Source organism: Ipomoea triloba, chromosome 4, assembly GCF_003576645.1.
Source record: "Ipomoea triloba cultivar NCNSP0323 chromosome 4, ASM357664v1".
Lineage (NCBI taxonomy): Eukaryota > Viridiplantae > Streptophyta > Magnoliopsida > Solanales > Convolvulaceae > Ipomoea > Ipomoea triloba.
Window position 1 is genome coordinate 31,511,871 of NC_044919.1, and position 16,292 is coordinate 31,528,162.

General features: G+C 35.6%; 4 protein-coding genes across 5 annotated transcripts; 3 read left to right on the forward strand and 1 right to left on the reverse strand.

Moving 5' to 3' along the window:
* The first annotated feature begins 863 nt into the window (after positions 1 to 863).
* Positions 864 to 1,632, forward strand: LOC116017038. The gene is made up of 2 exons (XM_031257544.1): positions 864 to 1,157; positions 1,247 to 1,632. Exons 1-2 carry the CDS (start codon positions 981 to 983, stop codon positions 1,352 to 1,354), a joined length of 285 nt encoding a protein of 94 aa, XP_031113404.1. The 5' UTR covers positions 864 to 980; the 3' UTR covers positions 1,355 to 1,632.
* A 2,967-nt stretch (positions 1,633 to 4,599) lies between these two features.
* On the reverse strand, positions 4,600 to 7,612 carry LOC116015570 (CBL-interacting protein kinase 2). Of its 2 annotated transcripts, none has more exons than XM_031255675.1 (2): positions 7,518 to 7,612; positions 4,600 to 6,805 (listed from the first exon to the last, which is right to left on the reverse strand). In XM_031255675.1, the coding sequence occupies exon 2, from the start codon at positions 6,365 to 6,367 to the stop codon at positions 4,898 to 4,900; it is 1,470 nt and encodes a 489-aa protein (XP_031111535.1). In that variant the 5' UTR covers positions 6,368 to 6,805; positions 7,518 to 7,612; the 3' UTR covers positions 4,600 to 4,897. The 2 variants fall into 2 exon arrangements, with proteins under 2 accessions (XP_031111535.1, XP_031111536.1); XM_031255676.1 differs by lacking the exon at positions 7,518 to 7,612 and adding an exon at positions 7,401 to 7,486.
* A 1,953-nt stretch (positions 7,613 to 9,565) lies between these two features.
* LOC116015569 (pentatricopeptide repeat-containing protein At1g08070, chloroplastic-like) lies at positions 9,566 to 11,673 on the forward strand. Its single transcript, XM_031255673.1, has one exon. The coding sequence runs from the start codon at positions 9,605 to 9,607 to the stop codon at positions 11,642 to 11,644; it is 2,040 nt and encodes a 679-aa protein (XP_031111533.1). The 5' UTR covers positions 9,566 to 9,604; the 3' UTR covers positions 11,645 to 11,673.
* Positions 11,674 to 11,714: 41 nt separating this feature from the next.
* On the forward strand, positions 11,715 to 13,884 carry LOC116015571 (putative protein TPRXL). Its single transcript, XM_031255677.1, has 2 exons — positions 11,715 to 11,819; positions 13,036 to 13,884. The coding sequence occupies exon 2, from the start codon at positions 13,061 to 13,063 to the stop codon at positions 13,691 to 13,693; it is 633 nt and encodes a 210-aa protein (XP_031111537.1). The 5' UTR covers positions 11,715 to 11,819; positions 13,036 to 13,060; the 3' UTR covers positions 13,694 to 13,884.
* Positions 13,885 to 16,292: the final 2,408 nt, after the last annotated feature.

Consider the following 16,292-nt stretch of genomic DNA (forward strand, 5'->3'; position numbering starts at 1 on the left):
TGTAATATGAGCGTGTTTTGTGACTTGATGATTAGATTGTGTAATGCTTTTATTTATGGGTCGCACTTGTGACTTGTGTGAGACCGTCTCACAAATCGGGATTCTTTGTGAGACGGATCGAGTCGAAACAATATGCAATTGTCATACTTATATGTTCAAATATAATACTAATCAAGAATACAATTTTTGTTACTTATAAGAGAAAAAGTATTACATTTTTCATCATAAGTAATGTTGACAAATGACCCGTACTTATAAGAGAAAATATAATACTTTTAAGGAAAAATGTAATACTTTTAAATCGAAATGTAAAAGTATTGTATTTTTTTTTTAAGTATTACATTTACCCTTATAATCAACAAAAATTTTATTCTTGATTAGTACTTTCTCTGTTGCATTTTATCTGTCTTATTTACTATTCATTAGTCAAACCAATACTTTCTTCTTTGAGTATTTTCTTTATTATTTTTATTTATTTTTAAATTTGATTTTTTTGTGTTCAATAGTATTTTAGTGTAGTTTCTAAATATATAAATTTTGTATACTAATACTAAACTTAATATTATGAAAAATTTAATTAAAAATAATTTCAGTCAAGCCTCGTTAACTGAATCAGACACATAAAATGAAACGGAATGAGTATTACATTTGAGCATATAAGTATAACATTTTTACATATAAATATTATATTTTCATATTGACTTGATCCGATCCGACTCGTCACACACAAGTTTTTGACTTTATTTATCTATTTTGATTGAAAAATTAGAATTTATTTATTTATTCTTTACGTGTTCAACAGACGGATACTCGGTGCTCGGCGGCTATTACAGTTTTTCTATTTTTGCGACTTTTCTTCATCAATAATGAACAATCTTCATTATCGTTTCCCTCTCAAAAGCAGGAAAATTCTCTCTCTAAAACCTCCAGCTTAGAGAGAGAGATAGAGAGAAGACAACCGGGACGAAAGAGAAACAGGAATGTGTCCGCTGAGAATCATTCTCATCTTCCTCTCTGCAACTCTTGCCGGATTCTTCGTGCTTCGCAACCTCAAATCTCAGCCGGATGCGGCTGAAAACGACGTCGTTGACAATGACTCCCCGGTCAAAGCTCCTTCTGACACATCCTCCTCGAATTCCGTTCCTCTATGCTCCAAGGTTTCCTTTTAATTCTTCGGACACCAAATGTTTTGAATAGTTTTCATTGACATTTTCCTGAACAGTTTGTGGTTTGATGGGAATTTTAGGTTTGCGGTATGATCGGGAATGGATTTTGGACCTGTGTGGACATGGCGAGCGGAAAATATCTCTGGAGGCATTTGGCCTCATCTTCGAATATGAAGCGCACCGAGTGATCTCCTTGGTAAAAGGGATTGTTGAAAGCTTTTTTGTTGATCAAAGGTGCAGTTAGCTCTGCAATTTGGATAATTGTTGTAACTTCTCTCTTTCATGAACTCCGCTTTGTGTCAACGATTCTATACGTCCGATTATAATTTGTAGAGTTAAATTTGCTTGGACAAAACTCAGGATGATTGCCAATTTTAAAGTGAAATGTTGTAACCCTGAAACACAAAATGGTTCCTGTATAGTTTTATCATTTTAATTACTTATGTTTTACTACGATTATTTGGTATCAGCACCTTTGTAGGAAAGTAATTTTATGCTGCTATGCTAACTATTGCTAAGAAATTTAGGATAAAAACTAGTACAAACACTTGTGCATAAAATGAAGTTTTTATTTGCAGCTTATATGATCTATGCAGATTACATATTCTTATAAGTAATTATTTTGTGCTCTGAATGAGATAACAGCTTCAGACAAGTAAAAGTATTGTAAGGAGTATGGGACTAGAATCAGATAGTAGTTTGTCAGTGTGTATTATGTGTCTGTTTTCTCTAAGCTAAACATGTTAATTCTTGCATTAGTTTGAAGTGGCTTTGAACAACATAAATGACCTTTCTATGTTGCTTCCTTAAGGTGAGTAGGTTCATTTTCAGTATGTTTAGGCATTATGGTATATCAGGTTTGTCTAAGCATCTTACATGAAAAGAGTATTGATGATGGGCTGTTAATTTCCATTATGGTTTATGATTGCAATATCTGTCTCACTGCCAGTGTTAGACATGAAGGTCATTGGAGCTTGATGTGATTGTATCTTGTTCATGGAAAATTAGAAACATTGTCATTACTTACTGGCTACAAATCTTTCTCCTACAGATATTGCACAAAATTATCAAAATTTAGACATTTTGCTGTTAAGCCAATAGCTTTTGAGAAATGATGTGAATATGATAGAATGACTAGACAATTATAATGGTTGATATATTCATCCAAGTCTGTTTACCTAATGTATGAGAACTTCTTAAAGGGAGATTGCTGATTGTTGAAAAGGACCATCTTGTGATCTATGCCTGAAAAAGAAAAGAAGTTCTTTTATTAGTTAAGGGTTTAAACTATTACAGTATGCTATCTCTGGCTTTGACTGTGTTTGGAAGCTTGTAATTTTAATGTTGTGGCATTGAAACTAGGATTCATTCATTTCTTTTACTAGTCAATCAAGGGGTTCCATTATTCTGCTATTTCTGGTTCTGAATGTGGTAGGAAGCTTGTAATTTGTTGCGGTGGTAGTGAACCTGGAATGCATTCAATAGATACTCGAGAGTTTCATGCATTCATTGGGCACATGTATCATTGCTGGCTTTACCTGGCAAGTGTTGAATGAATTTTTACTATTTTTATCCGGGTATGCATGCTTGCTGCTGGTGTAACAGCAGGCTTTAGTTCATTAATTGGGTGGTTACATTCAGTTTGAAAACGAGGTATGCAGAATCTGGCTTTTCTTGTTGGTTTAAAATGGCTGTTACAATTCTGTGCATAATTTAGCTGGATAACTGATTATTTACTTGTTTGGGACACTACATATTTGGCACTGTGACTTGTGTGACATCAGAACCACATTTACATCTGCTTTATAGGCATATCTAAGAATAATTTAAGGGTGTGTTTGGTTCATGAGTTTACACACTAGGGATGGGAATCAAAATCAAAGTATTTGATTCTCATTCTGAGTCCGATTCTCATGTGCGAACCAAACACGCCCTAAGATAGATACATTTTGAAGTATGGATCTAAAAGTTCTCATACTTTTGTAGATCAAAATGGGAGGATAGTACCAAAGATACAAAAACATGTTTAAGCAACCCTCAGAGGGAGCAAGCACTTGTATCCCGAACATGTTGATACTTGAGAAGTGAGAACAAGTCTTAGCAAGGAAGTCTAGCATTCTTTTTTTTTTTCTTTTTTTTGAAAACAAGTCTAGCATTCTATTTTGTTTTGTTTTGTTTTGTTTTTAAAAAAATATTCAGCATCTTGATCTCCCAATCACACTTCATACAAGTCTTCCACTTTCTTAACAAGTTCAAGTTCAAGTTCAATAAAGGAATATGAAGAAGTGCATCCTCCATCTTTAATTTAATTTTAAAATATGAAATTTTTTTTGACTATTTTTTTTTTGAAATAAAAATGGTCTCCTGTTTACTTTTAGAAGCATTTTGTTTGTTTGTTTGTTTTTGGGTGGTTTTTTAAAAGAAGAGCAAATATCATTTTTAGTCCCTCAACTATAATATATGTATCATTTTTGGTCCTTGGCTATTAAAAATTTCAAATTAGGTGCATGACTATTCAATTTGTATCACATTTGGTCATTGACTATTAACATTTTCAAATTAGGTGCATGACTATTCATTTTGTATCATATTTGGTCCTGCCGTTAAATTTTCTGGCCAAATTTTCGGCAAAGTCACCGGTGACCGACTAATTTATTTAATTTTTATTTTAAAAATTATTTTAATACTCCGTAACTTTTAAATAAAAAAAAATTAAAAATAAAAAATAATAAAAAAAAAATAGAAAACGCCGGTCACCCCCGATGACTTCGTCGGAAATTTGGCCGGAATATTTAACGGCAGGACCAAATGTGATACAAAATGAATAGTCATGCACTTAATTTGAAAATGTTAATAGTCAAGGACCAAAAGTGATACAAATTGAATAGTCATGTACCTAATTTGAAATTTTTAATAGTCAAGGACCAAAATTGATACAAGTATTATAGTTGAGAGACTAAAAATGATATTTTCTCTTAATGAATACTTAAATTAGAGATAATTTGAGCAGATAGTTGTCAAAATCGATGAAAAAATAATCGTCCATGTGGCCTGGAAATAGCGTGTACCCTACTCTGAAGCAGAAAAGTAGTCAGTATACAAATAATTTGCGGAACAAGTGTCGATCCACAGAAAAAAAAAAAGGTTCACGTCTTTGTTAGTTTTAGCAGGCCAATAATCACATCAACATCATATCCGTGAGAGTATTGATTGTACAATATCATCAACCAAACAATCGCGCTCTTCAGTACCTCCTGCATTCATATTTTTTGTTTTATATAACCTATTGCGTAATTTTGACAAGTGGACTGAAGTTCTAACTCCCAGAACTTTCACCATTCTTGTTCAAAGACTTGGTGAAAAAAAGTTAATCATGTGCATCAATTTGATCCATAAGTTGTTCAATGCTTGTACATCACATCAGTAACAGAAATAAGCTCGAATAACCAAATACAATCTCCAATTTAGAAGGGAATCAACAGTAGAAGACAGGACAACTCTCTATCCTGGCAAGGTTTATACAATTATACTTTATAGCACAGACAAACGCCAACCTATGTTAGTAACAACATTACACACATATACAGAATATAAAACAGCAAAGAACACAGTTCTAAAGCAAGGAAGAAAAGCAGGAAGCCAGCAAGCCAATAAAGTGAAAGAAAAAAAATGGCCTAAAATATGTATAACCAAAAGAAAACATGAAAATTTTGTGAACTGTGTGAGAGAAATCAAGGTAGTTGCTCCTGCTGAAGCAAGTGCTGCTGCATCACAGGCTCCGCCTGTTGTTCGGTCGGTTGTTGTTGCTGTTGCTGGTTTTCTGGATGTGGTTGCTGCTCGTGGGGTTGCTCGAGCAATTGCTGCTGGGGATCGCTTTGCCAGGCCCAGACGATATCTTGAAGCCCGGGTCTTAACCCATCGTTTAGTATCTTTTGATATTCTAATGTGTCCCCGTTTGATTTCTTCAGCTCCACGAGATGAAGAGCAGAGGTGACCTCAAAGATTTCTGCATCGATGGCTACAACGCCCTTCTTGCCTTCCTTCATCCCTTCAAACCTCAACAATCCCGCGTCCCTCTTGCTCAGCTTCAGCTTCAGACGCTTAGCCAAATCTTCTAGCTTCGAGATGATCACTGCTGCAGGTTTCCAAGAAGTGAATCGAGTTTCTTTCTTCAGACAAGGCTCCTCGAATAATCTCGATAAATCAAAACCAGGAGAAAAGGAGATGATATCAAACGCATTCAAGTTCGATAATCTTGCTCCCTCTTGCTTGTTGTCTTCTGTGGTTGCAGTGTTAACATTCTCGGATGGACTATGAGTATGAGTAGTCTCTACATCGCTTGAAGTTATATCCTTGCTTTCCCCATTGGGTTTTGTAGATTTGGAAGAAGATGGCCCTTTTTTGAACCAGGAATGCTCCCTAATTTTCGCCATTGTAATTCTAGTAGCGGGATTGGGATCCAACATTCTCGAAAGCAGCCTGCGAACCTCGGGTGGAAACCAGTTGGGGCATTTGAACTGCGCTTTCCCAATCTTCCTATACATTTCCATCAAATTCGAGTCATGAAACGGGAGATAACCAGCCAACATAACATATAGGATCACCCCACAGGACCAGATATCGGCTTTTGCCCCATCATAACCTTTCCGGTTAATTACCTCGGGAGCAACGTAGGCTGGAGTCCCACAGATAGTGTGGAGTAGCCCGTCTTGGTGCTTTGACTCAGCCAGGGCACTTAGACCGAAATCAGAAATCTTCAAATTCTCGTCCTCGTCTAAGAGTAAATTTTCAGGTTTCAGATCCCGGTGATAGACACCTCGACTGTGGCAGAAATCGACAGCGTTTATCAACTGCTGAAAATACTTCCACGCAACATCCGGCTTTAGCTTTCCCTTAGCCACCTTGTTAAAGAGCTCGCCCCCTTTAGCCAATTCGAGCACGAAATAAATCTTGGTTTTCGTGGCCATGACTTCATAAAGATGCAAAATATTCGGATGCCTCACAAGTCTCATAACAGATATCTCCCGCTTGATCTGATCCATCAGTCCAACTCTCAAAACCTTGTCTTTGTCTATGACTTTGATAGCAACGCTCTCCCCAGTTACGAGATTCCTGGCATAATAAACCTTAGCAAATGTCCCTTGGCCTAGAAATCTCCCTAACTCGTATCTTTCCATCAGAACACTCCCTCTACAAGCCATAAAATATACACATAAATATACTATTATCCACGATAGGACCTATGCAAAGCAGGCTCGAAAATTGCGTAGCTCAACCATCATCACACAAATCATATATTAACACGAATGGCAACTGGGATCGTCCCAGCCCATTTTGCTTCTTCGAAGGGGCATCCAAAGAGCTATTATTATGGTCAAGAGGCTCGCGCCCGTCAAAGAAGAAACACAGCTCTTTTAAGGCTAAAACCTTTTGGATATCAGTGTAAGATCCCCAGATGCTCAAGCACATTTTTCAGCATTCCTTTGATCTCTTGTTTCCAAAAATTATAAAAAATATATATATGTTGGCAACTTGGCACCCAGTCTATACACTTAAACACACCACTTGAAATGTGAGCAAGAAACAGCACTCTGTAGTATAACCAACTTCACCAGCAACTATAGAGTTTAGCCTGAAAACTGGAGATCAAAGCAGGAAGAACAACTTAGATATTACACAAAAATGAACTTTAGGGGGCAATCAAATCATTGACTTGGTAACCATAAAATTACAAATTCGACTCTAGCGGGAGTGGCCTATTGGCCTTCACGGGACAATCCAACCAAGTTGGTTAGAGTATTGACTTGGTAACCACGAGGTTACATGTTCGACTCCTGGTGGGAGAGGCCTATTGGCCTTTTTGAGCTGATCAATTATAGACAATTTAAACTAGTTTATTCCTTGTGGTCCTTTGACGAATTTAACCAGTAGCTACAGGTTTTCCTTGTAACCAAGAAAAAGAACATGGAAGAAGAAAAAGATTATTTTGAACTTGTTGATTCTAAGTCCCAACTAAATTCAAATGTGAAGTGAAAACACTTGTAAACAATCCAACCCTAACAGTATTTAATTTTCAGTTTTCACTGATAATTGGCATGATTGAAATCTTCCAAGATCACTCATCATACTAAATAAATGCTAAGATGACAATGAATTACCCATCACCGATTTTGTACGGGGGACTAAATCTTGATCTCCCCGGTATAAAGATATAGATCATAGGTAAATTCATACCAGAAACAACATATGAAGAAATAAGGCAGACATCTGAATCGCAGGCAAAGATGTAAGCTTGAATTGAATTTTGAGATGAGATAAAATGGAAAAGAAAATCTAGTGAAATAGAGGTACCTGGATGTAGAGCTCGGTTGATCTTCCTAGCTAAGAAAAGCAGACAGCGTAGAGAGGAAGACAGGCAACGAATTGAATGTCGCCGTAGGTTGTCGTGTTATGTGTTATTATAAAACCTCTGGAAATTGGAGATGTTTTTACGCGCGCGCGTCCAGACAGCCGTACACGTCTGCATACTCACGAGTCATATAATCTAATGATCAGCGGAGGAATCTAGAATATCCTTCTTTCTTAACCGTCAGATCCTGTATCCTCCCATTTTAGTAGATTCAAGATAGAACTAATTTTTATTTCAAAAAAAAAAAAAAAAAGATAGAACTAATTTTATTCACACAAGTTTAGCTCATTATTTTAATATATAATATTTGACAAAAGAAATTAAAGGTTAAAACTTGACAGCAATAATGCGAGGAATAAATATGCTGACCATCTTGTTAACATTGGGCAAACTAGAGGATGGGGAACTACCATATTGAATTTGCCACCCTACTAACTTAGACAGCTTCTTGCTGCCAACGTCTTTGGTGTCAATTTCATTAGAGTTTGATAATTCGTCTTTCTAGTGTGGTCGGGGCAATTTCACAAAAAAAAAAAAGGTGAATAGATTCCTTTTGCGCGACATTATGAAATTTAAGTTATTGCGTTAATTTCAAGAATAGTTTATTGACTATTTTTATTTATTATTTTTTATTCTTGACTTTTAATTGTAACATAAATGGTTTATTGGGTATTGATTTTGTTACAAATGTGATCTTCTAGTTAAATATCAATTTAATAAATATTAAATTTAAGGATAATAATGTAAAAAAATTTAGTGCTTGCTGAACTCATTATTTTTTTTGGTGAAGACTAATGATGAACTCAATGCATTAAATTTATGAACTCAATTTGTTCATCTTATTATTCTTAAATTTAATATTTAGTAAATGGATATTTAACTGAATGACCAAACTTGAAACAAAATCAATAGTCAAAGGATAATTATGGTCAAATTAAAAGTCAATGATGAAATTAAAATTAGTAAAGATCAATAGTCTAGAGACAATTTATGATCAAATGAGAAAATATCATTTTCAGTCCCTCAACTATAATACATGTATCAATTTTGGTTTTTGACTATTAAAAATTTTAAATTAGGTCCATGACTATTCAATTTGTATCATTTTTGGTCCTTGACTATTAACATTTTCAAATTAGATGCATGACTATTCATTTTATATCACATTTGGTCATGTCGTTAAATTTTCCAGCCAAGTCATCGAGGTGTGGCCGGCGTTTTCTATTTTATTATTATTTTTTTTTAAGTTTTTTTTATTTAAAAGTTACGAGTATTAAAATAATTTTTAAAACAAAAATTACATAAACTAGTCGGAAATTTGGCCGGAAAATTTAACGGCGGGACCAAATGTGATACAAAATGAATAGTCATGCACCTAATTTGAAAATGTTAATAGTCAAGGACCAAATGTGATAAAAATTGAATAGTCATGCACCTAATTTGAAATTTTTAATAGTCAAGGACCAAAATTGATACATATATTATAATTGAGGGACTAAAAATGATTTTTTATCTGATCAAATTGAAAGTTGAATGATAAAATTAGTAAATATCAATATTTAACTCTTGGGGAATAGTGGGTGGAACGTCATTCTTATACCTAAAAATCACAAGTTTGATTTTTATAAAAACTCTTTTGGTGGAGCCTGTTTATGTACACATTTCGAATAGTAATTGTAGGTTATTTATCTAATATAATAAAAAGATCGGTAATTAAGTGGGCAGAACATAATTCTTGCACATAAAAATTACAAATTTGATACTGATAAACTTTTTTATAGTTAAATTTATGGCATCACACATTGTATATCTAGTGCGATTTACTTTATGAAATAAAAAAAAAATAAAATAAAAAGAAAGGAGTAATTGTTTAGATTGATCGAATCTTTATTGGACCGACTAGACAGGCTGACAGTATATAACTCCTAATCATTTGAAGGGTACTTGGCGGGAAGATATGTAACTGTGTTATACGAGGTAGGAACTGATATATCATCTCCTACATCTAACCTAATATCTATTGGTTTTGATGAATCCGTTGTCAAAGAATCAATCTTTATTCTCTAATCATCTGATTCCCTTATTGTCTACCAACAATCCTCTCACACTCACACAGTTAAAGCAAATCCAATCACAAATCCTCACCAATGGATGCCTCGATTCTTCCGAGCTTCTCACCAGTTTCATCTTTTCATGTTATCACTCTCGAAAACCAGATTACGCGAAGCTCGTTTTGCATAGTATTCCGAGACCCGACCCATTGTTATGGAATTCGATGGTTCGAATTTCACTTGAATCCCAGGACTCCAAAGGCTTCTTGGATTTCTATCATGGGCTGAGGTTTTATGGTTTCTTCCCTAATAAAAGTACCGCTTCTTTGATTTTACGTTCATGTGCTGGTTTTGGGGCGGCCCGGTTAGGGGAATCGTTTCACTGTCAGATAGTGAAGATGGGTTTTCAATTTGATGTGATTCTGCAGACTGGGTTGCTCGATTTTTACGCCAAGATTGGGGATTTAAGGTCTGCTCAGAGGGTGTTTGGTGAAATGCCTGAGAGAGATGTCATTGCAAATAATGTTATGGTTTCGGCCTTGAGTAGGCATGGGTTTGTTGATGAGGCAAAGCAGCTGTTTGATAGTATGCCTGAGAGGAATGCTTCGTCGTGGAATTTGTTGATCACTTGTTACTGCAAAGCTGGTAATGTGGAATTTGCTCGCTCTATCTTTGATCAGAATCCATCAAAAGATGTGGTTTCGTGGAATGCTATGATAGATGGATATTGTAAGTCAGGGCAGTTGGTTTATGCCGAGGAATTGTTTATAAAGTTGGGTTCCGCTAGAACTGCTGTGAGTTGGAATACAATGATTGCTGGGTATGTTCAGTGTAGGGAGTTTTTGAGAGCGATAAATGTGTTTCGGGAAATGCTAGCTGAGAATGTGCAACCAACTGCAGTGACAATGATCAGCTTGCTGTCTGCGTGTGCTCATATTGGAGCTTTAGATATGGGTGAATGGGTTCATGCCTACATTAAAAAGAAGAGGTTTAAGGTTGATGTTGTTTTAGGCAATGCCCTCATAGACATGTATTGCAAATGTGGAAGGATAGAAGCAGCTCTTGATGTTTTTCATGGCCTCCATACGAAGAATATATTTTGTTGGAATTCCATCATTGTGGGTCTAGGAATGTATGGCTATGGTAATGAAGCTATAGAGGCCTTTAACTCAATGCAAATGGAAGGTATAAAACCTGATGGGGTTACCTTTCTGGGACTTTTATGTGCTTGTAGCCATTCAGGTTTGATTTCCGAAGGCAGAAGTTATTTCTCTCAAATGAAGAGTTTTTATGGCATTGAACCTGGAATTGAACATTACGGATCGTTGGTTGACCTTTTGGGTCGATCAGGGCTTCTTCAAGAAGCACTGGAACTCATAAGGACCATGCCTCTGAAGCCAAATGTCGTTGTTTGGGGAAGCTTGCTCCGGGCATGTCACGTTCACAAGGATACCAAACTAGGCGAACAGGTTACTCAGCATCTTTTGAACTTGGATCCACATGATGGAGCAAACTATGTGTTCTTGTCCAATCTTTATGCCTCTCTAAACCGATGGAGTGATGTTGATATGTGCCGGAAGTTAATGAATGAGAGGGGAGTTTCCAAAACGCCTGGATGCAGTTCAATTGAAGTGGAAAATATACTACATGAATTTGTTGCTGGTGACACTTCACATCCTCAGTTCCCTGAAATTAATGCATTCCTGGATAAGATTGCCAAGGATCTGCAGGCTAATGGTTATGAACCCGATACATCTTCGGTGCTGCATGACATTGAGGATGAAGAGAAGGAGAGTATAGTTAGATACCACAGCGAGAGAATTGCTGTTGCTTTTGGTCTGATGAACACGCCACCTGGAAAAATAATCCGGATTGTTAAGAACCTAAGAACGTGTAATGATTGTCATTCAGCCATGAAGTTTATTTCAAAAGTATACAAGAGAGAGATAGTCGTGAGAGATAGGAATAGGTTTCATCACTTCAGGGACGGGCATTGCTCTTGCAAGGACTATTGGTGATTAATCAGGGAGTGTCATCCTGAATGCTGCTTTTCCTTCACGAATGTATACCATATACTAATTCCCATATGGCTATGTTCCTTTTCATTGCCTTTTGATAGGTCCAACCTCAACAGCTCACAGCTCAGAGGAGTAAACTTCATTATGATAGGAAGATTAAAGTCATTCTATCACGGTAACTATATTAAACTGCACAAGACAATGGTCGTTTCAATTCCATTTCTTTCTTTCTTCTTGTATTTCCATGATCAATACATGAGCTATGTTTTCTTTGCCTTGAGAATATATACAGCTGCACAGACTTACAGTCTACCGAGCATGGCCATGAAGCCTTGTTATTGGTGAAATTTAGGTAACAGTTTGGAGGATATGGATGATCTAGGGATTCTATAGAACAGAAAATGGCAGTTAGAAATTAGAATGATTCCAATATAGATCGTTGAGACGTTGACTTACTAGGTTTTTAGAGATGCTTTTAGTTCTTTTTTCCCCTCATGTTCACTCCCAGAGATCCAAATGAATGATAAAGCTGTTTTTTACTAAATGAAAGTCAGTTTGACTCTAATTATTAAATGAACTGGACTATATCTCTTGATTAACGCTAACATTCAATTGTCAGGCTGCATTTAATAGCCATTTGGATTGCCATGTGACCCAGTTAAGCAGCACATGATTTGCCCTCCACTTGGGCTCCATGTCTGGAGGTGCAACTGGTTGTCCTTCAGTAGTAGTTCCATTTTTAGCATGCAATGCTGATAAGTTGCATTAATGCATTATTAATGCTTTGGAGAATTAACATTATCCTAAAACCTAGAGAAATGCAGAAAGTACAGTCTAGAATTCTAACAGCAAAAAGCTGCTCTGATAAACCGAGTAATGGTTCATTTGGGACTTCCTTTTAATATAAATTTAGTGACTCTATGCTTTTTGTATTAAATATGCGCATCCCAGATTCATGCAGAGAAAGAAAATCCTTTTTACACATTTCTGTTCACATGGTACATAGTGTGTTGTGGATCTGATGCACAAGAATTTCACTCACTTTTAGCTGATTTACCTACCGGAACTACTTGACAGTTGATGTTTAAGTACCATATACTGTTTATAAGCCATAGTTTCATGTTCTTTTATTGGTAGCTGTCAGGTTAACATGGTTTTTGCTGGAGTAGTTGACTTCATAAGCTTGTTGAATGTGAATACAAATAATGTTTTTTTTTTTTTTTCAAAATTCTAAATAAATGTTTTGCATTGGGAACCTAACTCTATATAATCTCTGGACTTCCAGCTTCCATCTTGAGAGTTCAAGTTACCGAAGTCTAGTATCTCTGGAACTCTAGTCTCTCCATTCACAGAAACAAACTGATAAAGTGTTTCTTTTTCCTTGTCTTTAGACATTATTTCGAAGAGTGTAGCATAATGATGGCAATTCCGGGCAGTGAAGGGTCAGATCTTCCAGTCAGATCAAGCGAGATGAAGTGGGAAGAGAAGAATGGGGTTGATCCAAGGTGTCATTCCAAAGATTTGTCGAGGAACAACTCGTTTGAAGTCTACTATGGAGGTGCACCAGTTGGTGTTCCTTTCAGGTGGGAATCTTGCCCGGGGACACCGAGAGTCAAGTCTAGGGAAACTCGGCTTCCTCCCCTCACGCCTCCGCCTTCGTTCATGTCAAGTCCTGCAAGGAAAGACGCTGCGAAAAAGCAAAGAAAGGTTAACCTTTTACACGGCCTTCTCCCCAAACTCACTGTCAAGAAAAGCCATCTGCAGCTCCAGTCACTGCCAGCTTCATCATCGCCATCGTCTTCCTCTTCATCATCATCATCATCATCATCATCTCCCTGGTCTCGTTCATCACATTCAGCTCCGGGCTCACCTTCTGCTAGATTTCCCAACACGAGGCCATCACCCGATTCAAGGGCAGATGATGACAATGATGGTAACTATGAGTCGTCTGTTTCAAGTCCATGTTTCTGCATTGGTCGAACCCCAAAAGCTAGATCCCGCGGATTGTCATCAAATATGCTCAAGCTTTTGTTCAGAGAATATGCATGAATAGTGTGGTGCCACCATGTTTACTCTCTTAATTAGTCTTAATTTTGTCAACATCTGTATGATCATGAAACATAGAAAGAGAATTTGCAGTATAAATACAGCCCCTGGTTGCTCAATTTCCTGTTTCATGTTGTAATAACTCTTAGTTGTATTTCATAAATAATGGAAGAAAAAACCATTGTTAAATCAAATACTTAGTACCACTACATGTTCTATTCTTTGATGTCTTTAATGTTTATCTGAGAAGTGGTCAGCAATATTTGTTGAGATTGTTGTGTCAATCTGTTGAATAATAACCAAAGCTGGTAGTAATGCAGTTTATAAATGTTTTGTAGCTCTCACTTTGAAACTGCTACCATGACTATACATACAAAATTACAAAACATACTAACTAGTCAAATCTAAAACCATCAATTATTTGGAATATAAGTAATACAAACGCCTCTAAAATGTCCAATAGCCAGAAATCAGATAACTAAGTTGATTTATATGAATTAAATTCGACCATTAATTATTTAAAAAATACCCTAAAAAATATCAAGATCCGTAGAATACTCCTTACATAGGGCCATAGGGGAATAAATCGGAAACAGGATAACATTCTCATTCCCAAGAATAAAAACTTTTACCAAATAACATAATAGACCTAAGTTAACCCTATTATGTGAATTGAATATGCTGGTTGTCCTATATGTTGTCATATGTTCGATTCTTGCATACACCCTCTCGGTCACCCAGTGCGATTTACTTCTTTTATGTGATTTATAAGCTAATACACAGGAGTGAGATTTACATAGTGCACACATTATTTAAAGGTTGCGGTTTGTCCTCATCACACTCAAAAAACAAAACAAAACCTAATCAAGATTATATTAGATTTGAGGTGATTTTGAGCAATGGGTTTCATTGATTGATACCACTGGACCACTCATGATGCAGATTGTGATGGGGAAGATACTTTAATCTGCCCAAAATTCTTGAGTTTCTGGGATTAGGAATTTTGGGATGTGACTTGGTATTTCATGCATGTGAAGGAGGGAAACACAATCACATAAAAGTGCGATTGGAAGGTTCAGAATAAATTACTCTAAGAAAGCAGTTGTAACAACTAAGATTTTTATACTAATTAATTAATAATTACTTGTAACTAAGTCAGCAGAGTCAGTACTGATCAGATCATAAAGTCGGCAGATTAGTCGTGGGAAGACAACGTGCGCATACTTATAGTTTACTTAGTACAAAAAGTTGGCCATTCGGTGGGATTAAAACTAGTATTATTGATTAATCAAAATGTGATCAGAATACAATAAGAATATATACATAATGCAGAGTTATAGTATAACTAAAACTACAAGTTGTTGAAGAGTCTTAACACTCCCCTTAAGTTTAGGTTAGGCCAACAACCTCAAACTTGTCTTGTAGAAGCGAAAAACTAGGAGTTGGAAGCGTCTTAGTAAAGATGTCCCAACTGATCCTTAGTAGAAATAAAATTCACTTGAAGTTACCTTGTCTCGAACAAAATGATAATCGATCTAAACATGTTTGATGCGTGCATGAAAAATCGGATTGGCACACATGTAAGTGGCCCCAAGATTGTCACACCATAATTTAGGAATCGACACAGGACGAAACTCACGTAACAGATACCAGATTAGAACTAGTAACGTGATCAGATACAAACTACAATAAGTGTATGAGAGTCCTAACCGGTGGAACATAATTATCGTATTTGAAGGTTATGAATTTAATTATTGTCAATACTTTCACGGTCGATTTCATCTCATAGAGTCTTCCTAATGCAGATTATATTTCTTATTATGTGGTTTATAGTTATTACATAAAAACAAATTTTAAAGTTTATCTAGTACACAAAACATATTTTTCTCGTAAAAAGGAAAAAAAAAATCTTCGTATAAAAGATGTGCCCTCCATTTGCCAGCAGAATCTTTAGTCAATGCAGACAATTAATTGATCAATTATAATGTATAAAATGCAGGCCATGTAATATGTGTGTCTATATTTTGACTAGTTTGGGTGTCAACGGGCTGTGTTAATGCTAATTAGTTTTTATTTTATTTTTATCGGTTCTAAATTATGATACAAATTTTAAGTTATACAAAAAGAGCGTAATATGTATTTTGATCGGAGCTATTAACATTACGCGGCGAATTATTGTGTGAATTACAGTCCAAATTAAAATAACTTTACTAAATTTTATGAATTAAAATAATGTACATTATGGGTTAGAATAATAAAATTTTTGAAATAAGATAATATACATTATGTATTAGAATAATGTACATTATAAATTATAAAAATGTATATTACAACTGGTCACGTTAAAAAAATATATGAAACAACTGTCATTTTTTTTTACCGTGGTCCACTCAGGTGTCTACACAATAACTATTGACTTTACACGAGAGTGGGTAAGGCCAAGTTAATGGGCTATGCAAATTCTAGTCCAAAAGAAAGTGGGCTTAGCGTAACAATTAAGGAGAGTTCCATGGACTAGAAATCATGAACAATATCTATCCATGGTATATATATATATATATATATATATATATATATATATATATATATATATATATATATG

Excerpts from the sequence above, each read along its gene's own strand:
- LOC116017038 (XM_031257544.1), top strand. The coding sequence starts at position 981 with ATGTGTCCGCTGAGAATCATTCTCATCTTCCTCTCTGCAACTCTTGCC. Across the intron at positions 1,158-1,246 it reads CCGTTCCTCTATGCTCCAAG|GTTTGCGGTATGATCGGGAA; the intron begins GTTTCCTTTTAA and ends TGGGAATTTTAG.
- LOC116015570 (XM_031255675.1), bottom strand. The coding sequence starts at position 6,367 with ATGGCTTGTAGAGGGAGTGTTCTGATGGAAAGATACGAGTTAGGGAGA.
- LOC116015569 (XM_031255673.1), top strand. The coding sequence starts at position 9,605 with ATGAATCCGTTGTCAAAGAATCAATCTTTATTCTCTAATCATCTGATT.
- LOC116015571 (XM_031255677.1), top strand. The coding sequence starts at position 13,061 with ATGATGGCAATTCCGGGCAGTGAAGGGTCAGATCTTCCAGTCAGATCA.